Source organism: Tachysurus fulvidraco, chromosome 2 (genome assembly GCF_022655615.1).
Source record: "Tachysurus fulvidraco isolate hzauxx_2018 chromosome 2, HZAU_PFXX_2.0, whole genome shotgun sequence".
Taxonomy (NCBI): domain Eukaryota; kingdom Metazoa; phylum Chordata; class Actinopteri; order Siluriformes; family Bagridae; genus Tachysurus; species Tachysurus fulvidraco.
In genome coordinates this window covers 41,495,823-41,518,129 of record NC_062519.1, presented here as the reverse complement: position 1 = coordinate 41,518,129, position 22,307 = coordinate 41,495,823, and the positions used below count along the sequence as shown (strand labels likewise).

The 22,307-nt window shown below is 42.7% G+C and overlaps 1 protein-coding gene across 3 annotated transcripts in view; it reads right to left on the bottom strand.

Moving 5' to 3' along the window:
* Positions 1-440: 440 nt before the first annotated feature.
* ap1g1 (adaptor related protein complex 1 subunit gamma 1) overlaps positions 441-22,307 on the bottom strand; it is a 24,253-nt gene continuing 2,386 nt past the window's right edge. Inside the window, exons 2-25 of one of the 3 annotated variants that reach the window (XM_047808022.1) lie at positions 15,180-15,383; positions 14,947-15,071; positions 14,703-14,844; positions 14,518-14,614; positions 13,927-14,003; positions 13,050-13,058; positions 12,357-12,452; positions 11,109-11,189; positions 10,911-11,009; positions 10,737-10,792; positions 10,155-10,268; positions 9,931-10,071; positions 9,416-9,470; positions 8,776-8,898; positions 8,565-8,654; positions 7,504-7,628; positions 7,290-7,394; positions 7,011-7,149; positions 6,501-6,624; positions 6,302-6,403; positions 6,062-6,222; positions 5,545-5,643; positions 4,183-4,324; positions 441-3,879 (exon numbers count right to left, since the gene is read on the bottom strand). In XM_047808022.1, the coding sequence (XP_047663978.1) occupies positions 4,223-4,324; positions 5,545-5,643; positions 6,062-6,222; positions 6,302-6,403; positions 6,501-6,624; positions 7,011-7,149; positions 7,290-7,394; positions 7,504-7,628; positions 8,565-8,654; positions 8,776-8,898; positions 9,416-9,470; positions 9,931-10,071; positions 10,155-10,268; positions 10,737-10,792; positions 10,911-11,009; positions 11,109-11,189; positions 12,357-12,452; positions 13,050-13,058; positions 13,927-14,003; positions 14,518-14,614; positions 14,703-14,844; positions 14,947-15,071; positions 15,180-15,380 (2,463 nt within the window). In that variant the 5' untranslated portion in view covers positions 15,381-15,383 and the 3' untranslated portion in view covers positions 441-3,879; positions 4,183-4,222. Of the gene's footprint in view, positions 4,325-5,544; positions 5,644-6,061; positions 6,223-6,301; positions 6,404-6,500; positions 6,625-7,010; positions 7,150-7,289; positions 7,395-7,503; positions 7,629-8,564; positions 8,655-8,775; positions 8,899-9,415; positions 9,471-9,930; positions 10,072-10,154; positions 10,269-10,736; positions 10,793-10,910; positions 11,010-11,108; positions 11,190-12,356; positions 12,453-13,049; positions 13,059-13,926; positions 14,004-14,517; positions 14,615-14,702; positions 14,845-14,946; positions 15,072-15,179; positions 15,384-22,307 lie in introns of all 3 variants that reach the window. The other 2 variants (XM_047808018.1, XM_027178446.2) reach the window with 2 other exon arrangements.

Genomic DNA, 22,307 nt, shown 5'->3' with positions numbered 1-22,307 from the left:
CTATAATAAATATTTTAATAAATATTAACTACTATAATAAACTATGAAATACTAAGTATAAGTAATCATGACAAAGAATAAACATTACCTAAATAGGACAAACATTAAAATAATAATAGAGTAATACAATTTTAAAATTAGAATACCACCAAAAATCAAATCAAGTTAACTTTACTGATTATTATTATTATTATTATTATTATTATTATTATTATTAACAACAGGAGCACTCCTAATCCTAATAGCATGAAAACAAAGATTTAAAAATAATAAAAATTGAACTAATGATAATATTAAAGTACTAATAAAAAGTTGATTACAAAATGAATAATAATGAATTTTATTCAGATAAAATGACTAAAGAATAAATAAATAAATAAATGAATAAATTAAGTAAATTTTACAAATAATAAGTAATGAGAATAAAATCGACGACAATGTTAGTTTAGATTTTTTATTTTTTATTTCTCTTGGTCATTTTCTCCAACCCAAAGACAAATATACACAGCATAAGTCTAAAATATCCCATGTAGTAGATTACAAGTTTTTTCATTCATCATCATGAAGTATTTTCAGTCCATCTCTCTCTCTCTCTCTCTGAGAAGACACGGGACACTGATTCAGTTCAGCATGTCAAACATATGGATGAGGGGAAACAGAGAGAAATAATAAAAAGGACAACACGTATGAAGTACACCCAGCCCTCATCATCCTCCTCCTCATCCTCCATACGCTCGGATGTGACTAGACAGCGAGCATAAAAAAAGAAGCTTCGCAGAGATCAAAGTTGTGTTGATTAGTTTGTTTATTGAATAGAACAGGGGATTCAGATGGAGGAGAGGAACATCCGAGTGTGTGATACATGGCGCTTTGACCGGGGTTAAAGGACACGCTTGGTGTTTTAATGTTAAACACACACACACACACACACACACACACACACAGAGGTGGGGAGACTCGCATCTTCTCTTGCATCGTCAGGAAGTTCTTTTGTTTTGTTTTTTGTTTTTTTTACAGAAAGAGTAAAAATGACAAATATTTACAATCAGGGTTTTCACATGCAGTCGAAAGGAAAAGCTGCAGCCAAGATAAAATAAACCAAAAGAACAGAACGGGGAGGTAAAGGTGCAGGAAGGCAAGTCACTCTAGCTTGGACACTCCTCTCTACACACACACACACACACACGTACGCGCACGCACACACACACACACACGTACGCACGCGTGCACACACACGCACGCGCGCACACACACACAGAGTGAATAGAACAAGCCTTAAAAAGCAGCCTAGGGCCTGGTTTTATTCGTCCTCCACTCTCCGTTCCCCTTTTTGATTTAAGATGAGTAACAGCTTCTATCAGTCCGCTCCTCAGAGACTTGTGACTCAGAGTATAAACAGAAATGAGTGCAATGTTAATAAATCCCCTCTGATGTTAAAAAAAAAAAGTGCATGTTTCACTGAGATTAAGTTATGAAAACAAAAATATAGATCTGGACGTATTTTAGTGAAAAAAGTGATAGTCAACAGTGACCTGAAGGACAGCTGTTAATAGAAAGCTAAGCATGAGGAGGGTTTGCGCGGCGATGCGGCGTGTATATATACGTCACCATCATCATCATCATCATCTTGCAAAACCTCATTTCAGTAGTGCATCAAACCGCCAACATTCTGACCGCCATCTATGTGATTAGCGAAACAAAATCAAAAGGAAAAAAAGAAAAAGAAATGCAGACTCTTGATTCTTTACACTTGTATACATGTACAGCCCCCTAACTCTTCGCCACAGGTCTTCAAACTGGAGTTTATTTCATTTTCTGTTTTTTTTTTCTTCCCGTCATCTTTTACAGTTATATACAATATACAGGCAGCAGATAATACATTTCTTCTAAATCTTCTGAATAAACAATCAAACAGGGAAGTAATTAAATTAGACTGATTACTGTGTAGGATTTTCGATTAGAAAAGGGTCGATATGTTTAAAAAGAAAAATAAACGGTGAAAAGGATAGATGCATCTTAAAAGCCCTCAATATGTACAGAAAAAGCCCCAAGACATCAAATAATCATCAGGTAACAATGCAAACTTACTACTATTTTTGTTTTCTCCAAACATAAAGACATAAGTTATAGCTCTGATTTGGTCACTGAACTAAAAGATGAATTTGAGTTTTGTGTAAAAACAAACAAACAAACAAAAAAAAAAGAATAATCTCGATCTGCTCGATCTATCCGTGTGTAAGAGGAGACAAGAGCTGTTAGCCGTGTGTTTTGTAAAGACACGAACGTTCTCCACTCCCTTAGACGTGCCTCATTATATCACCTGGATGCTTTTTCAAAAGGAAAGAGAAAGAAAAAGAAAAAAAAAAGCGCGATAAAGACGAGGTATTTAAGTTACTGCTTCCAATGTTTTTCTGAGAAAGAGGAAAATCACACAGACTTACGCACCTACGTCAGCGTCCTGGACATCCGCCAGGGAACGAAATAAACGTTCCTCCGATTTCAGAAAGCAGCCAATCGATCGGTTCGGCTTTAACCGTAATGGCAAAAAAGGCACAATGCTTTAAAGTCAGCCGACGGAGTTTCCTCCCCACTTCCAAAATCACCTCCGACAATAAACTAAACAAACAAAAAATTCAGTGCATGGAACTACATTCACGATGGACCTCATGTACAGTGTAAAACTTCGACTTGTCTCCGTACTGCACCGATGTTTGACTAATGGTGACTTCTGATCGGCGACGATGTCGGTCGATACATCTGTATGGTGACAAAACACTAAAAGAGACGAGGGAGATTCCGGGAAAAAAAAAAAGTGTCGTGTGAATGCTGTGAAAGAACTGCGTTTAGACAAACCTACGTTCACACTAACGGGAAAAAGGTCAGGCGTGTTCATCGTTTGTGTGTACGTGGCCGATAGCTATAGAAAACAACCTAAAGCTAGCAGTTTTTTTTTTTTTTTAAATTATGCTCAACTTTGTGCTAGCTACGCTGTCGGCTTTTATTAGCAAAGCTAGCTAGCCAAATTTGCTACGTACACTCAGAGGCTTTGACGATCTCTGCTACTTCCTTCCGAGCTTTATTTTTTCAGTCTGTATAGATATTTATACGTACGTGATGTATATGACAGGATATGATAAAACTGGATTTTTATCTCGTTATTTATAAACAGTAAAGTAGTAAACTGTAGAAATGTGGGACCTTTTCGCCTCACGTCACGTCCGCCTGAGGAACGATGCGAGCTATTCGTCTGAATTGGACGCATTTACAAACGATTCGTTCCTAATTTGCATAGACCTACGAAAAGTGGCTTGTTGACAAAATCGCAGCTCCGGGTCGTGCGCACGTACGTAGAAAACGTCACTTCGTCGCACGTTAGTGTGAACGCAGGGCAAGTGCTGCCATCCTCCCTGATATTGCCGTCTCTGACTCAAACCTACGATCTCGTTATTTAAATATTGTACGGTTCACACACAGGTGTTCGCCGAGGTGTGTAATGAAGACTGGGGTGAAGTGAACGGAAAACCTTTGCGAAGCGTGCGCCATTATTCGGTTTTCGGATCTTGTGTGTGATCGACGAACAGTAAAGCTGACGACTTTGTTGTTTTGTTTTTTTTAATGCCCGTTATATAAACCAACTCCGAAACATGAATCAAAAAAAAAAAAAAAGTGCTTAAAGCTTTTTGTTAACTTTTTTGTTTGTTAATCTTTCATTAAAAAAAAAAGAAAGCCTAAGATTAAAAACATGAAGAAAAAAAAAAAAAAAAATCAAACGCTCGTTCCAAAAAACTCCTCTGCAGAGTGACCATAGAGTGGTATATTCCATGTAGACAGGACAAGGGTCAGGGCAAGCTGTGTGTGTGCGTGTGTGTGTGTGTGTGTACGTACTAAACCGCATACTTCTGTGCGAGCAGGTAAGAGAAGTGATGTGCTCATTCTGAAGCAGAAAAATAAAAAGACCAAAAAAAAATAATAAAAGGGAACAGGTTCATCATTGTCATCATAATTATAGTTTTCACGCCATCATGTGTGTATACGTGTGTGTGTGTGTGTGTGTGTTGGGAAGATTTCTCCATTTCCCATGCAACCCCAGGGCAGCGATGTGCAGTTACGTCACAGGGGGTGGGTAGGAGATGAGGAAGGGCACTCCATAGCTCACAGTTCCCTTGATTGGTTCGTGTGTGTGTGTGTGTGTGGCGGGTGTTACAGATCGAATGAAGCCCGATCACTGCCAGGACTGAGGGGGAAAGTTGTTGACCTCGGCCATGTCTTGAACAGGAGAACCTTTGCAGTTGTACGTCAGCTTGATACGCATTCGCAGCTGTTGCTGTAATCGTAAAAGCAGTCAGGAGTCAGAGGTGTTCTTAGAAACGATCGGACCTTTAGAGAGGCACGTTTCAGACGGATAAAAAAAAATGAGAGTGAAAAACTCGAATCGGGCACTAGGTCATTTTAGCAGACCTTAATAAACACGTTCTCTGAACGAGTCACCTACAATAGAATCGTTCTAAGATACAGTACTATCCGCACTATAAGGCGCACCTAAGAGCCTTAAATTTTCTCAAAAATCGGCCATGTGCCTTATAACCCGGTGCGCCTTGTGTGTGCACAGATTTCCAAAAATCTGTAAAAATGTTGCTGTGCGACTTTAGTAAGCGCTCCGCTTGATTGACTGTCAGACAGTTTCCCGCTGACACAGGGACGTTATACATACACTACGTACGCTGGCAGCGATAAACCAATCAGAGGACATTACGTAATACATACAGTACGTACGCTTACCTTCGCCACGCCTCCGGTAGGTACAGTATAACTACCGGTATGTTGCAAAACAACATTTGTTTCTTCCTAACCATTATGTGCTCCACCCTCCAGTCCAGTAGGTGGCGGTAAATGCACCTTAAGTTTGTTTGCCATACGGCAATAAAAATCAGATGCTTATGAGGCACAATACAAACTACAGGCTATCAGTTACGTGGTTGTAAATGGGAATGAAGCAGCTTAAAGAATTCAACATCGATGTATCTATGGGTCGGAAGTGGAGGAAGCAAGAAAATGTACTGCGCCAAGTTAAGAAGACACAGTAGATGAGGACTTTGATGGATTTGTGTGAGAAGATAGATTAAAAAAATAATGTGTGTGTTGTTAAATAGTAGAATAAAGTTCAACTAAACTCGCTGTTTTGCTTCCGTTACCTTTTTTTTGTAGACCGTATGTTTTAGCATGCGCCTTATAATACGGTGCGCCTTATGTATGGGTTAAGTACAGAAATAGACCCGTAATTGAGACTGCGCCTTATAAGCCGGTGCGCCTTATGGTGCGGAAAATACTGTATATACATACAAATCTAACTTAGATTAAAAATGATTGTCGGGATAGTTAGCCAGCAAAGTGCCTTCATACAGACGAGAGAAGAGAAATGACCGTGAATACGGTGATCGGTATCCTGTGGTAAAGTTAGACTAAAGACAGCTGTATGGATAAACAGTCCGAGTGAATAATAAGTTAGACAGTAAATAGAATAAAATCTATAAACAGTGTTCTTACCTTCTGTGGGTTAAGAACCCTGATGACTTGTGTGACGCTTCCCTGGTTGAGTGCAGGGATTACATTACTGCTGGGGGAGAGGAGCTGCAGCTGGAACGTCTACGGTACAAAAAAAAAAGCAGAATGTGTTTAAGAAACAGGAAGCTGATATTAATGATAAAAAAAAGTTTGTGTTGTGTGTGTGTGTGAGAGAGAGAGAGAGAGAGAGAGAGAGCGAGAGAGGGAGAGAGAGATGGGGGTGGGGGGAAGACAGAGAGAGAGGGAGCGAGAGAAAGATGGGGGTGGGGGGAGAAAGAGAGAGAGAGAGAGAGAGAGAGAGAGAGAGAGAGAGAGAGAGAAAGACAGAGACAAAGAGAGAGAGAAAGAAGGAGAGGGAGAGACAGAGAGAGCAAGAGAGAGAGAAAGAGAGAGACAGAGAGAGAGGAAGAAGGAGAGAGAAAGAGAGAGAGACAGAGAGCGAAAGAGAGAGAGAGACAGAGAGAGAGAGAGAGAGAGAGAGCGTGTTTAGGAGATGGACCTTTGGTACTGCAGCCTGGAACACAAAGTCGGCCATCTCTGCCTCTGTGGAGTTGGAGGCGTGGATGGTGATGACTGAAATGTTAGGGTTCAAGTTGGACCTCTCGAAGGTAAACTCGATTTTCAAGCCGTTCTTGTTGTACGCGATCATCGGGGGAATTGCTGCAAAACAAAAACACCTTCAATTACTCCGGTTCAAAAGCATTGGCGCAGGATGGTGCGACTCTGCCGACGAGCTCACCTGCTGCGGTGTCGTTGAAGAGCGGCTGTGTGGAGAGACCGTCCAGAAGGAACGGCGGCTGGGATACGGGCATAGAAGGAGCAGGGGCAGGGGTAGGACCACCTACGGAGGGAGGGGGGATTATTATTATACCGTACTGACCGCACAAAATGAGGTCAAAATCTAAAAAAAAAAAAATAAAAAAAATGCGATGACCAACCAGAGAGAGTGAGATCCCCAAGTAGGTCAAGCAGCTCTCCGCCGGCCGATGCCGGTTTAGTGGGCAGAGCTGTTTGGATCACCGGGACGTCATTACCTCCGAGAAGGTCTAACAAATCATTTGCCTGCAAAACACCACAGGAACAAAGCAAAAAAATAAGTAATTCAATATTGTATATATAATAATTGTAAATTATAATTGTAAATAATTCAGCGCTTGTAACATTAAAGGTGCGGTCTCTGAGCTTTGAAAGCCAATGTTGACATATAAAATCACCAAAACAAACACGCCCCTAACCCAAATGGGTCCCACCCCTGTAGATAGCTCCGCCCACACATACATACGTAACCCAGGCGACTAATGGAAAGCAATGTGTCTTTATGTATTAGTAAACCTTCATCAGATATTAAGCAGTTCCTGAATCCCAGGACAATAAGTATATACATTTGTCCTGAATGTACAGAGAGAGTCTCGACAGAGAAATCTGATCCGTGCCTGTAGCCTTCTCACCTGATTTGTCTGAACGATGCTTGGGGGGTGTTTTGTATCCAGCACAGAAGGTTCCGTCTCTCCGTTGGTCTGGACGATCTCTGTCGGGCCGTTAGTGGCCGTTTTCTCCATGATGGGCATTCGCTCTAATAAGGCCGGCCTTAAAGGGTGGAAGAGTAAGAGTGAGAGAGACGCTGATGTGGAGAAAGATCGATTACTAATTCTCTCTTATCAACTGTGATCATTTTCCCTCCTCCACGTTCATGTAGCCTGCGAAAGTGAGTATCGCCCGGCTCTTACCTCATGTGATCGTATTTCTTGAAAAGTGCGTTGTACTCCACAGCTCTCTGCTGTAACTCCACGTCGATGCTGCTGCCGTATATGGACACCACTTTCTTTATTCGACTGGAAGGGGGGGGGGGGGGGGGGGCCCACACGAACGGGTACGAGAACCGTTACACAAACGGGTGATGTATTAACGCAACCCTGTATAACTGTATAAAGGTTTGCTTACTTCACACCACTGAAACGAGTGGACAGCTTCATGATGGCAGTCAGGGAGTAACCTCGGGTCACGGGGGTGGACAAGTTGGAGACGAGAAGACCTTCCAAAACGTCCAAGACCTCATCTTCTGTAACCTTCGAGCAGAAGAACAGAGCTGACATTTTAACGCGAGAGAAAAAAGCCTGAGGGATGAAATTTCATCAATCGGAGGCAAAAATCCACATGCAAATATTTTTCCAAAGACGTTTACTTACAACGAATCTCATCACAAGAGCTTAGCAACTAAAAACCACAGGGATGTAAAAAACATTTAATAGCTCGCGTATTATTATTCAAACCCTCGCTGTGTCCCTCACGTGCGCAACGTTCGCTAGCAAGAACGTCAGAGCCGACGCATCCCTGTCCGTCAGATTTCCAGATGTAAAAAGTTTAAGTTAATTTATACACAGCGATGTTAAGCACGCCGATAAGCCTGGTCTTGTAAAACTTTCTGCATGAACTGTGTCACAAATCAAAATCTGTGAGCTTACTATTTATAATCAATATTAAAATTGGTTCCAAAATACTACAAAGAGATTGTGCTGAACTTAACCTACATGTACACCGTCATTACTACATTAGGCTACATTACACTTTCAGGATAGAGAAGAATGTAACAGCACATATGAATTTAATCGCGGCTTCACCGACCATGACTCCCATTAATGGCACCCGGAATCAGTCTTGTATTTAAAAAAATAAATAAATAATAATAATAATAATAATAAATGAACGAAAAACTAATAAACTTATGCGAGTTTGCATTTCAAACGATTCCCGAAGCTCCTGACTTCCAGAAGTGCGTTTTCCCAAATGGGTTTTTATAACAACTTTAACAATATCTTCATTTATATAAAATTTAAAAAAAATTGTTTATTCCTTTAAACCTTTTCCCGAAATTGGTTTGAATCCCTCCTAGTTCAAGAAGACACTAATTCTGTTCAAACCCGGAGAACGTCGTCGTCTGCAAACGCGGCTCGTAAGCGAATCTGACAGGCAGAGTCCAAAAGATGGAGTGGTGTAATATTTACTTGGATGGGCTCCTCCTCCTCGCACTGGCCTGACACCAGCAGGTCTCCGTACTCTCCTATGCACCAGGACGCCACCTGCACCAGAGGTTGCTGCAAAAGAAGGTAAATATTCATTCGACATGTAGAAACGTGGAGGTTCGGTAGACGACGGGATCTTAAAATCGACGCGTACGTTAAAAAAGAAAAGAAAAAAGAAAAAAAAAGGCTTCACCTGTGAGATGTCATCCAGCAGGGCTTTGTAGAGTCTCTGTACCGTGTAAGCATGCATCTCCACACTGTTGGTGATGAGCTGAATGAGGTTCGGGACGGAGTCGTCTCGGACGTAACTCCCCGCCTGTAACGACCAAGCCGCATCCTTACAAACCGCAGTAACACAAATAACTCTAACGCTTTCGAAAACAGGATTAGAGCTGCTGTCAGAGTTAACGAACTCATCAGTTCTAGCTGTCAGTCGATGGATCACTCTGAAGCCTCATCACTCAACAGCTCGTACGAATCGCTGCACGAATTGCTAATATTAATGCAGTAACAGAGGAGCAAAATTCCTTACTTACTAACATTTAGGAATGAAAGGGTTTGAATTTTAAACCCCAATTTTAATTAGACTTTATTGTAGTGTTCATGCTAACGATGAACAAGTCGCTTTTGTCGCGTAGCGTGTGTATGGGATTACCAAATCAAGCTACTAGCTACATACACTTACAAAAAAAAAAGCAAGAATAGATTATTCCACTTAATTAAAAGTGTTCTGTTTCTCTGCAATGGTCTCCTTAAGTCGTATTTATCAGGATAAATCTGCTTCATCTGCCCACCTATTACACCAGACAAGAACCAAAGAGAAAGTGAATTACCGTCGTTAACACCCTCATTATGGTGTCTATGTGCCATCTTTTGGAGGGGGCATATCTGGAGGAGATAAAATGTATATATATATAATAATGGTTAAATATGTGTAAATATTAATATAGTTTTGGACAAAGGAAAAAAACAACAAACAAAAAAAAACAAACAAAAAAAACAAAGCTGAGGTAGTTTTCAGTTCCTTTAACATCGGAGGTCATGCTGTCAGAAATGAATGTGTCAACAGAGTCTCACTCTGACGATGGATCACTCATTTTATCATCACACAGCACCTCTGATTTAAGGTTTAGCAAGGTTTTTTTTTTTTTGGAGAGAATCTGAAAGCAAACTTGGAGATGATTCCAAAAGTTTTGGCACCCCAGAGAATAAGGGGGGCGCAAAGAAATCAACTGTTACCTAGGGGTGCCAATAATTTTGGACTCCACTGTGGCTTTCCTGTGAATGTACGAAATCAGCATTTTCAACACAGGAAAATCTTCAAAGGGACAACAAACCCCAGCCTTACTTCTCAGCAGCCAGGAAGACCCCTGACGCGCAGTCGGCTTTGAAATCCGGGTCGCACGAATCCAAGAAATACAGCAGCTCCTTCATCATCCCTCGGATGTTATTCCCATTCACCAGGGCGAAACTCAGCTCCATGGCACGTCTGTGGAGGAGGACCGAACATCCGGAGGTCAATCGGAGCCGGAGCTACTCCCAGTAGTAATGAGACTGCAAGTAAGCGCGTACCTTTTGATGGAGACGTCCAGGTCTTTCAGACAGTCCACGATGGTACTCCGATGCCTTTGAACTGCGTTGTGATCCGTCTGCACGGTTTTCAGTAGGGATGTCAGTGCCACATATCTGAAGTGTGGAGGGAAAAAAATAACGTCCGAACATATCGCACAAAAAGCAAAGAAATTCTTTGTGATTTGAAAGTGATAAGGGTTGCCATGTCTGTTTAAAACCCACAGACCTTGATTTTTTTTCTTGTTATTTAAATTATATATATATATTTTTAATTTGCAGTAATCTGCAAAACCTTCTAAATTATACAACAGTTAAAAACACACTATACAATATCAATATACACTGATAATCGGTGTAAAAGACTATTTGTAAACTAGCCAAGAAAAAAAAAACTCTACACATGCATCTGCTATGGTCCAGTTGAATTTGGTGCACAAATAGCCAACTTGGCAACCCTACCTGCAGCTATTACTGGCTGTAGAAATCTTAAAAAAAAATCAATTTTAAACAAAAAGTCATTTAAAAATGAGAAAATAGCAGTCCATAATTATTCTTTTCATCATAAAGGTGAGCAGTAACTACCTGATGTTTTTGTCATTGTTGAGAAGAAAACGTCCCAGGATATTTATTGCTAATACCTGCATTAGAAATAAATAAATAAATAAATAAATAAATAAATAAATAAATAAATGGAATAGGCATCACACTCAAATCAATCAAAAAAAATGATGAAAGATTTGTTCACTTTTAACTCACCCTTAATCCGCTCTCTGACTTGATGTCCATGATAGTCAGAACAGTTTCATACAAGATTGCGTTGCCTACGTTTTTACTCGTCTCTGTGTTTGTTGCAACCTACAGGGGGAAAAAAATAAATAACAAATAAATAACCCATAAATAACATGGACAAATAACTTGAAACTTTAGACAATTAGATGTAGGGAAGTGATGTACCTGTGCTAGGATATCATTCATAGCTTCGCTAGAGTCGTCGTCACCCTTTCCCAGAATTCTCAGTAGCCTCAGTATCCGGACCTGAAACGAACATGTTGCGGTTTGGTGCGTTTAAAAACAAGAGAATTGTTATTAAATTATACAATTATACTGTAATTATTATAAAATTAAGAATAATAATATAATTATGCTACACAAATGGCTACTTAAAGGTGGGGTCTCCGTTGTTTGAAAGCCAATGTTGACATATAAAATCACCAATACAAACACACCCCTAACCCAAACGGGTCCCACCCCTGTACCGATAGCTCCGCCCACACATACATACGTAACCCGGGCGACTAACAGAAAGAAACGTGTCTATCATAGCTGAAGGGAAGAACAATACGATTGTAGATAAACAAACAAGCAAAAATGCCACACAAGCATAATGATGTAAAGGACAAAGGCATATATTAGTTCTGTGTAACAAAGCAAAACCAACGTTACTCACCTATCGAGAAGGAAAAAAGCGCCTCGGCGTCTTAAGTAAAGTCGGCCACATATTCACAGGTCGGAGTTTCCCCCGAGTAAATAACTCCTGAGCTAAACGCTGTTACTACACAAATAACACCTCTTTTCTATCGTAGTAATGTAGAGAGGCAGCTACAACCCAATTTTCGACTGAGAGACAGATTCCAAGGAACCGTCTATAAAGTGAAAAACCCAGAAGAGCGAATACTAAAACTTCACTGTAATACACTGTACTGTCACCAAACTCGCCACACAAATCACAGATGTCTTGATAATTATACTACAACACTTATTTGGGAGAAATGTTTTTTTAATATATACGGCTAACTTTATGTAATATTTAATACGTAGCCAACTTTACTTAAGTCCCTCGGCGACCCATCGCAGGCCTTCCCGCTCCTTCAGTTCTCTCCAGTGCTGGAAAGCTGATCCTATATTAACACGTCCTACTTCTTGCCTTATCGTAAGCCTTTCTTCACTTTCTTTCTTTGTTTTTACCCTCCATGTCAATGTTAAAACTGCTTTCTGCTAATGTCACACATGCGCACTGAACACTCTCTCCGCCCATATCGACAAGACACGCCCCTTTCTGCTCATTGGCTACACGTTAGTTTTGTTTTTGTTTAGTTTGTCGTCCCGACGCTGTTTTCTGAAGCATTTCTCAAACAACGGAGACCCCACCTTTAAAGTAGGATGGAGTTTATTACAATATTGATATAAACGGGTGGTGCTTACCTGCAGGAAGGGGTCGCTGATGCCGGACACGTCGTGCTCTGGAGAATATCCAGACATGATCAGGTTCTTCAGGATTCGCACCAGTTGGGGAACCAGCTTTTAAAAAAAAAAAAAAAAAAAGAGGGGGGAAAAAACATCCGATGGGAAAACAGGATGCTGACAAAATACATCAACACACACATAAAGTCTGATTTGTAAATAAAATCATAAATAAATGACAATAAAGAGGGGGAAGCAACCATCAACACGATGAGGGTGAAAATCATCTGGGAACAATTTTCTCAGCACATTCGGTTAGAAGCGAGTCGAATGGATGCGTCAGTCATGATTATCTAACTATGGAACTCACCTGTTCTGGATGGATTGTGTAATTAAAGGTGTGGATTTCTATTTAATTTCCTGTGTTAGTTTTGAGTAAAAAAAAAGATTCCGTTTTGTGCTCTGGAGGTCGCCACGACAGATACGGAATGGATGGCCGTTATTCGTTAGTCTATACGGTGGAACACTGGACCACAAATTACACACGGGTCTGTGATGACATTCAAACCAAAAATCATAAAGAACATGGAGAACGTATCAAAACCATACAATCAACTCAAAATAAATAAATAATACACTATGTCTACAGATAGCACAGTGAAGTGAGATTCTTTAAGAGCATGCACCAGCTATGAAACCAGAATGTCCTCTTACCTTCTCATTCTAACACAATGCAGGAATTGTAACGAAGACAAATGACAGAAAAATATGAAGTAGATGTTAGGGCGGGGAAACTGGAGAGAAGAGAGCTTTAACTTTCAGAGAAGAGTTTTAAAGAAAATAAAATGTTACGGTCATGAGGAATGAGAGGTGGGGCGTGCCGTAGAGGCAGAGGAGCGGTAGGTACAGCGAGAGAGAGAGAGTGAAGGGGGGATGGGGGATAGATGGGGAGAGAGAGGGGCAGTGAAAGGGAGGACGAGAGAGAGAGAGAGAGGGGTGGGGACATGGGGATAGAGGGGGAGAGAGAGAGGCAGACAAAAGGGAGAGACAGGGAGAGGGAGAGAGAGAGAAGTGGGGAGATGGGGGATAGAGGGGGAGAAAGAGGCAGAGAAAAGGGAGAGACAGGGAGGGAGGGAGAGAGAGAAAGAGAGAAATGGAGAGACAGGGAAAGAGAGAGACGAGGAGAGAGAGACGAAGAGAGAGAAAGAGAGAAATGGAGAGACAGGGAAAGAGAGAGACAAAGAGAGAGAGAGAGAGGGAGAGAGAGAGAAAGACGGGGATCGAGGGAGAGAGAAAGGGAGAGACGGAGAGAGAGAGAGAGAGAGGGAGAGAGAGAGAGACAGAGAGAGAGACAGGGAGAGAGAGAGAAAAAGGGAGAGAGAGAGAGAGAAAGATGGGGAGAGAGAGAGAGAGAAAGAGAGCTCCAAAGAAAGCAGTCCTCTGAAAAATTACTAACGCGGAGCAAGCATCGAAAATTTAAGAGCGTCTACGAGCCACTTGTGACAGGAGAACAAAAAAACATTGTGTTTGTTTCTTTCAGTTTATACAAATAAATAATGCAAAAAAAAAAGCGATTAGGATGGAGACGTACCTTTCTGAAGTGAGTGAGCATGTCGGGACTTCGTTCACACATTTCGGTGAGTAAAACGACAGACGTGTGGAGAACTCCTGACAAACGAGCAAAACAAATTCGTTACAAAGAAACAAAAAATCAAACCTTAATTCTATGGACCAAAAAAAAGTTTGTTTGTTTGTTTATTTATTTATGCATGCACATTTTGTAATATGCAGAACGTCAACTTTCAGGAGAAAAAAATAAATAAATATAAATATAAATAAATACAATGCAGTGCACCCACAAATGTTTCATCCCTACACCTTTTACCATCACTACAACGTGACATGTAGAGATGACGCTGTTAGTCATGAAGTCATCTGACACACCTACACAGTTAAGTGTTGCCTGAGGCTTTGAGCGGTACGATAACAGTTTTTTCCTAGTATAAATAACCTGAGAAATATGTAGAACATTACTTTAATAAACCTGAGTATGTTGAGTATGAGAAAAAACTGACTAGGTAAAGAAAAGTACCTGATGTTATCAGTCAAGCTGTTCTAATAACCCTGAAGCATGAGCGCTCGTTAAAATAAACATGAAGGCATGCTGCAAACCGTCTCTCACCGTGATTCTTCTCGCTCAGCAGGTTTTTTGTCGCCGGCAGAAACATCTCCATCAACTCTGGAACTTTCCGAATGACGTGAACCGCGCACAGCGCCGCCTGCGAAGACAAAACGTCTGGTTAACCTTAGAGTTCTTAAACGAGAATCCCGACCGTGTCGGACGACGTGACGCGGTTAAAAATTTACCTTTTTCCTCAAGTAGGAATTTGAGGTTTTGAGAAGTTTCTCCACCTCCCCGGCCAAGTCACGGCACATTTCTGACGAACCCATGCAGCCGAGGGTGCACAAGGCCAGTCCCTGGACGTACTGCGTGCTGTGATTTAGATCGCTGCGATGGATAAACAGACGCAGGGGTTTAGAGATGCCGGGAAGAAACGCCGCGGTCACAAAAAAAATGCGCTTTGTGTTTCACTTCCTGTCTATTGCTTACTTCTTAATGCAGTTTGTCATGAGTAAATGGACGTCCTGCCTCTCGTCCAAAAGCAACATGGCCCCCAGGTACCCTATTCTCTTGTCGGTAAACTTCTGTGACGCAATCAGCTTCAGACATTCCAGCTACAAAACAAACACGTTTCTAACATTCGAGCATCCTGACGTTACGTCGAACGTAGCGACGTAAAAATCAGGTAACTTGCTTTATTTATTTATTTGGTCCTTATTTACCTGCCCGAAATGTGCCGGATAACCCAACATGTGCATGTACAGCAGCTTTGCCACGTTCCTACAGCGGTAAGTGTTGTCTTCTTCTCTGAAGGACGAGCGGATGGTCGCGCATTCTTTCTGGATCATCTCTCGCTCCTCGGCCTGGGTCCGAGCCGTCCGGATGGTCCGGATCAGCTCCCGCAGTCTGATCGGAGCTGGCATCCTCTATGATTAGAGTAGAAACAATGGAAACAATATAAACAGAACAATCACCAACGCTTCGATCCTGACGGCAGGAATTAAATTTCGGTGTAAACCAGTCTCTTGGATTTTTCTTAAAAGATTCACTGTTTTTTTGTTTTTGTTATTGAGGGATTGTAAGATCGATCAGCATATTGACAAGAATCGAGGTTATTGTTCATCTCCGATATTATCGGGAATCATGGCTAGGAAACGCAGGACGTTCGGAGCAGATCTTTCTCTGACTCGTCTCGGCGTCGCCGAACAGATAAAGCCTTGAGCGTCTTCTCTCTCTACACACGAGCAAGAGCGTTAACGACACGCCGAGTTCGTCGGGCCGAGTTCACCGAACAAGAAGCTCATTAAAGTCTCCTCTGATGTTCGACACAGTTTCATTCTATAAGGAGCTTTCGTTATATAGCTAAATAAATGGTTATTTACTTACAAGTCATTTTCTATAACTGATCAAATGCTAACGCTGGAGGTGGATGACTTCTGGATTGTTTTTTTCTCTCTTAAATGATTCGTGTTCACTCGCGTTACGGACATGTTTGTTTCCCGTCATTGGTGCCACAGGGACGACATGGCGATAGAGGAAGCCGTATTTAGGAAGTTAGAGTAACACTCTTACCGATCGTGTTGAAAAACTGCTAAATTATAGCACGTGTACTTCTTCACAGACAATCGTTTGCCTCAATGTTGTAGTCTGAACGGTTTTGTTTTCCTTTTTAAATAATGGCACGAAAGCTTAATGTGAGCAAGTATTTGTAATTAATATCTAAATCTATAAAAGATATCCCACGATTCTCCTTTCACGCCAACGTAGGGAAACAGAATAAACACCGTGGAGTCTTACAGTTACAGTGAACGATACATGAGCTTCGGCACCTGTTCCAGCTCCTTCTTCGTGATGTTTAAGCGGATGGAGACGGAGCGTTATAAACTGTATACAGGAAGCTGAGGTGGTGTTGAGCAACAGATGAGTGTGATTAGTAAATGACAGAGAGAGTGTGTTTCAATCTAGATGCGTGAAGAAACGGATTATTAAGATCACGGTATATCTGTGACGATATAAAATATTTCACATGGTAGGGCTAGGCGATAAAACGATAACGATATGTATCGCGATGATCGATATCAATAAAAAATGTGTTCGATAAAACGTTCAATATTTTTTATTCTTCGTCGGAAGAAAACAGAGGTTGCGAAGCATGTTTGGTTGCATTAACAAAGGCACTCACTCTCTGGTAACTTAGCAACGTAGGTGACACGCTAACAGCCAATCATGTAACAGTATCATGTTTGGTTGCGCCGTATCGTCGTGTCGTGCTGGCCTGCTACCGGTAACCGGTGACTGATAAGCAGGAAATTAGCCGCAGCGAGTGAGGAAATTGTAAATAAAAGAGAAAATGTCACACCTTAAATGTTAAGAGATAATTGTTAAGTGTTCATTGTGACTTTAGACTTATGTTTACATTATAATTATTGAAGGTTTCCTGGTTGGTGACATTTCTGTCTTAATAACTGAGGGGATTCTGATCAGAGGAAGGTTAAGTTTAAAATAAAAAATGTTTAAATATAATATATTTTTCTCCTGGTCCTTATTTTAAATGGGTCATAAAAAATATCAATAATTATCGATATCGACCGATACGACACACTGATATCGTGATACGGTTTTCAGCCATATCGCCCAGCCCTAACACATAAAGGACAATGTGTCAGAAGATTCTTTTATTTATTTGATGAACACACGACGGTGTTGATGGACTGCGAATCTGCATGTGAAATTCCATTCCTTCTGAACAAGCCTTCAGATGAAAGCGCTAAGGTTTCAGTGTACTGTTCAGTGTCTGATTAATAATTAAAGGAGCACGAGCGCAGCGCTAAGATTACATTCTACGCTCGGCTGTTAGGCCGGGTAACATCGGCGACCTGCTTCCACACGATATGAACCTCCGGCACACACAACGAGAGCCTGAGAATAAACTTCTCAGAGCTTCAGCTCAAAGTCTAAAGATAGATAAACGAGGGATGCTGGAGCGGATGCTAAACAAGCTCAGAGAAAACACGCAGAGAATCGGTGTATTCCAGTTTGTGTTAAATAACCTGCTTCGGCAAACAAGGAGGAACGCGTTAGACACGCTGCTGACTCAGAGGAAATGACTTGCGCTAGTTTTCTGCAAACGTGACACGTGTCGAGTTTTTGGGCTCTGAACTTCTCGGTTCTGCGAATCGCACCAGAAAACTCCAGAGTCATGTCGATCACGAGATCTGGGACAGACAGAAAACGTGTTCACGACAAAAGTAAAAACTAAAGAAAGTTGTTTTCATAAGACTTTTTTTAAATAGATGGTACATGCGGCTGCTGAACCCTGTACATGATGTTCATACAGCTCGGTACCTTTCTTTACAAAAACAGTAAGAGATTCTAAACCCATTGATTGACAGAGCTGTTGTCAGTACAGCAAAATGTTAAAAAAAAAAGTGCACCTGTGATGATATTTTTGTCCTAATCAGCCTCTCTCTCACTCCCTCTCTCTGCCTGTCTCTCCCTCCCTCTCTGTCTGTGTCTCCCCCTCCCTCCCTGTCTGTGTCTCCCTCTCCCTCCATCTCTATCTGTCTCTCCCTCCCTCTCTGTCTCTCTCCCTCCCTCTCTGTCTGTCTCTCCCTCTCCCTCCATCTGTCTGTCTCTCCCTCCCTCTCTGTCTGTCTCTCCCTCTCCCTCCCTCCCTCCCTTCCTCTCTGTCTCTCCCTCTCCCTCCCTCTCTGTCGGTCTGTCTCTCCCTCTCCCTCCCTCTCTGTCGGTCTGTCTCTCCCTCCCTCCTCCCTCTCTGTCGGTCTGTCTCTCCCTCCCTCCCTCCCTCTCTGTCGGTCTGTCTCTCCCTCCCTCCCCCCCTCTCTGTCGGTCTGTCTCTCCCTCCCTCCCTCCCTCCCTCTCTGTCGGTCTGTCTCTCCCTCCGTCCCTCCCTCCCTCCCTCCCTCCCTCTCTCCCTCCCTCACGCTCGGTGTGTGTCTGCCTCCCCCCCTCCCTCCCTCTCTGTCGGTCTGTCTCTCCCTCCCTCCCTCCCTCCCTCCCTCCCTCCCTCTCTGTCGGTCTGTCTCTCCCTCCCTCCCTCCCTCCCTCTCTGTCGGTCTGTCTCTCCCTCCCTCCCTCTCTCCCTCCCTGTCGGTCTGTCTCTCCCTCCCTGTCGGTCTGTCTCTCCCTCCCTGTCGGTCTGTCTCTCCCTCCCTGTCGGTCTGTCTCTCCCTCCCTGTCGGTCTGTCTCTCCCTCCCTGTCGGTCTGTCTCTCCCTCCCTGTCGGTCTGTCTCTCCCTCCCTGTCGGTCTGTCTCTCCCTCCCTGTCGGTCTGTCTCTCCCTCCCTCCCTCCCTGTCGGTCTGTCTCTCCCTCCCTCCCTCCCTGTCGGTCTGTCTCTCCCTCCCTCCCTGTCTATCTGCCTCTCCCTCCCTGTCTATCTGCCTCTCCCTCCCTCCCTGTCTATCTGCCTCTCCCTCCCTCTGTCTGCCTCTCTCACCCTCTCTGCCTCTACCTCCCCTCAGTGTTATCCTTCACTAAGATGCTTTGCTGATGTGATATGTGTCTCTTCTGAATTACAAAAAAAAAAAAAAAAAAAAAAAAAAAAAAGAAGGGACTCTAATGAAGCTTTAGAGCTGTAAATGAAAAGCTAGCTAGCTGAATTAAACAAGTTTAAACTTGAGGGCTATCGAGTTACTTTTTTATTTTGATTCCAAAGATTTTAGCATTTAAAATCATTAGGTTTGAATCACTGACCTTTAACAGAACATGAGATTTAACCCGACAATCTTACGAGCACCGAGTCCATAGTTTATTACGCCAAAAACCCCTGGCGAGAAAACGTGCATTAATTGATCCGGTGACAGGGTTTTTATCCCTCCAGCCTATGTCCACAGCAGCATTTTAAGGCTTGCTGTCGCAGATAAACGCTGCTCTTTCTGCGAGCACACAGCACCTAATTAAACTGCTACAGCCAGAGAGGGAAACGACTGTGATTACTTGCTGAATAGAGTCATTTTCAGCATTGTTTTTCCTCTTAGCAAAAAACAGCCGAAAAGAGCTTCGCTAAACGGACACCGCGAAGGAAAACTCGCTTTGATGTAAAATCAGCAGCTTTCTCCTACTTCACACGTCACCCGGAGCACCGAGACGCTTTGGAGACAAAACGAGACACAGAAGAGCAACCAATTCTCTTAGATGGTCGAGAGTGACGCTTCGTTCTCAGCTGTCTCGATCCACAAGTGATGTTCGTTAAAGTCCTGTGACAAGGACAGACAGCCTGTTAATGCTCAGGTGCGGCTTTTCGGATCAAGAAGGAATCTCAGTGGTCCAGATACGATAACACCAACACCCCCATTTTTATTTTCTTAATCTAGACTTCAGCTCTGCTCCATAATACAAGCTCCTAGCACCGGGTTCCTCTGAGAACCATGAATCCAGCCATGAGAGAGAGACAGAGAGAGAGACAAAAAAAGAGAGTGGGAGAGAGCGAGCAAGAGAGAGAGACAGAAAAAAGAGAGAGAGAGAGAGAGAGAGCAAGAGAGACAGAAAAAACAGAGAGAGAGAGAGACAGAGAGACAGACAGAGAGAGAGAGAGGGGCTACATCTGCTTCCTGGTCTGAAAGTGTTGCTTAGAAACAATTTAACATTTACTACCAAGACATTATGGTGTGCCAGCGACTCAAAGTGCCAGCGACTCTAAGTGCCACTCCCTCAGGGGTCTAATCTGCCAAGTGACTTCTTCTGAACGTTTAAATAAAATGAAAACGTCTTCCAGCCACATCACAGGAACGTTTTCAGACCGTTAAGAGATCCGAGTAGCACCACGGTCCATGTGGAATCATGAGGATGTCAGACTTCTGACTAATAAATCTGGAGGATTTAAAGGTGGATTCGGGTGACGACAGGAAGAAAATTTATACTACAGCGCAGCAGGTTGTCTTTGTGAAGGTCGGGTTTAAACCAGGAGCGAATTGAGCGGGTTCTGCTACGTCTAGGATCGTTCGGAGCGGCCGCTAAGTTCCTAATTCGTTCTCATGACCTCCGACCCATGCGGGATAAGAAGTTACCACACAACTGGAACGATCCCAGTGACCTTTACACTAACACCGAGCAGCACATCACATCTCATTCGCTTGTCTGTGTGCGGTTCCTCCCTCGTGCCCCCGTAGGATTAAAGAACCGGTCGCAGGGAGGATGATCCTAGCAACCAGGTGACGGAAGAAAAAAAAAAAAAAAAACAGCAAGTGTGTCCTGAGGGAAACTGGAAACACAGTCTGTACTGTCCAATTCCGTAGCGAGGGAGTCTGTGGAGACGACGACGACGGGCTCGAATAATAAGATTTAGTTTGAAATTTGATTTTCCACACTGTAGAATTTGCATCTTTATCCAGTTTTAAAATGGCTAAACTAGCAGCTCGTGGACTGGATGTTAAAAAGGAGACGCACAAAGAGATGATAAAAACATCCGTGTGCAGAAACCCGATTGTTTTTTTAATGTATTTTTTCAGTACACCAGCGATACTTAATCGTCACTTATTACGCGGTTTGGGACACAGCTTGGAATTCTTTGCCAGTTCAGCAAGAATAAGCCCAATGACAACGTGCAAAATCCGTGACGAGTTCCAGTCCGATAAGCCACGCCTTTGTTTACGGTGAAATTACGGCACCCGACCCGAGCGATGATCTGAACGATTTCACCGGCGTTCCTTTTAATCAGTAAAAGGATGATAGTTCCTCCCCTAGCCTTGTAGCATAGCAACAGCAGAGAGGTAATTTGTCAGAAACGTGATGTTCTTCGTTGCAGAAAGTCAGTTCGCTCCATGGTGCACGTCTCGTCCATACTATTCCTATAAATTCGCTCGGAGCAAGAACGAGGCGAGTCGACGTTTCGGAGCGTCTGTGGATTTAGTGTGGCCCATTCTGATTAAGGAGCGAAAAAACAACACTGTAGGCCTGTGTTTGCCTGGAGCAGACATGCAAATATTCACTACACTGCATTCGAACCAAATGCAGTATTTACACACCGCATCAAACACGTCCCCTGTTTCCTCTACATCGTTCCTGCATTTTCGACACGACACGGACATCAGCGCTCGGAGTACTCATGGCACCGATACACGATTCTGACAGCCTCAAACTAAGTAAGCAAGCAAACAGACGTCGCATGAGATTAAATGCTTATGCAAAAATCACAGGAGTATTGATTTAAATGTTTGTCGCTCTTATCTCATGTCAGGATCGTAGCCGAGTGCCGATCGCGTGTCTGCCCCTGCTCAAAAATTCAAAATGTTCTGTGAACTCTTCACACGAGAAGCTGCATGATTGTTTTTGGATGAATTGACAACGAATGGGAGCAAACGTTCACTAAAAAAAGAGCTCCTGCGCCGTTACGGGTGCCAAAACTTTAATCCTTCTTCGAAATGAAGAGGGGTGCGTACAAACAACCGTACGCCCTTAAAATCCTTGTCGGAAGTATCGGAGGATGGAGTTTAGGAAGCTACAAAGTGAAGTGATATTTGTTGTGATGTTGCCTCATGAAAGTCTCAAGAAAAGAATAATTGGGATGAATGAGTACTCCGGGGGAAAACAGGCTGGTGGAGCTGCTCCATCAGGAAGACTGTGAGCAAAGGATTAGCCAATCAAAAGGTCTGCATTATTTTTAGCTCCACCCACACGTACCGACTCACAACGTGAGCAACGTAAAAAAACAAACATGTGCTCCAGGATGTCACCGAGTTAGCAACCACAATTGTTTTAGTGACATCGTCAACCGTCCTGGACGTCTCTCCATACTACCGACATTTTTCCCTACAACCAATCACGGATGAGCAACATTCTGAACAAGTGCTCACTTATCACCTTCGCTCTCAAAGACCATTTGTTTCATCG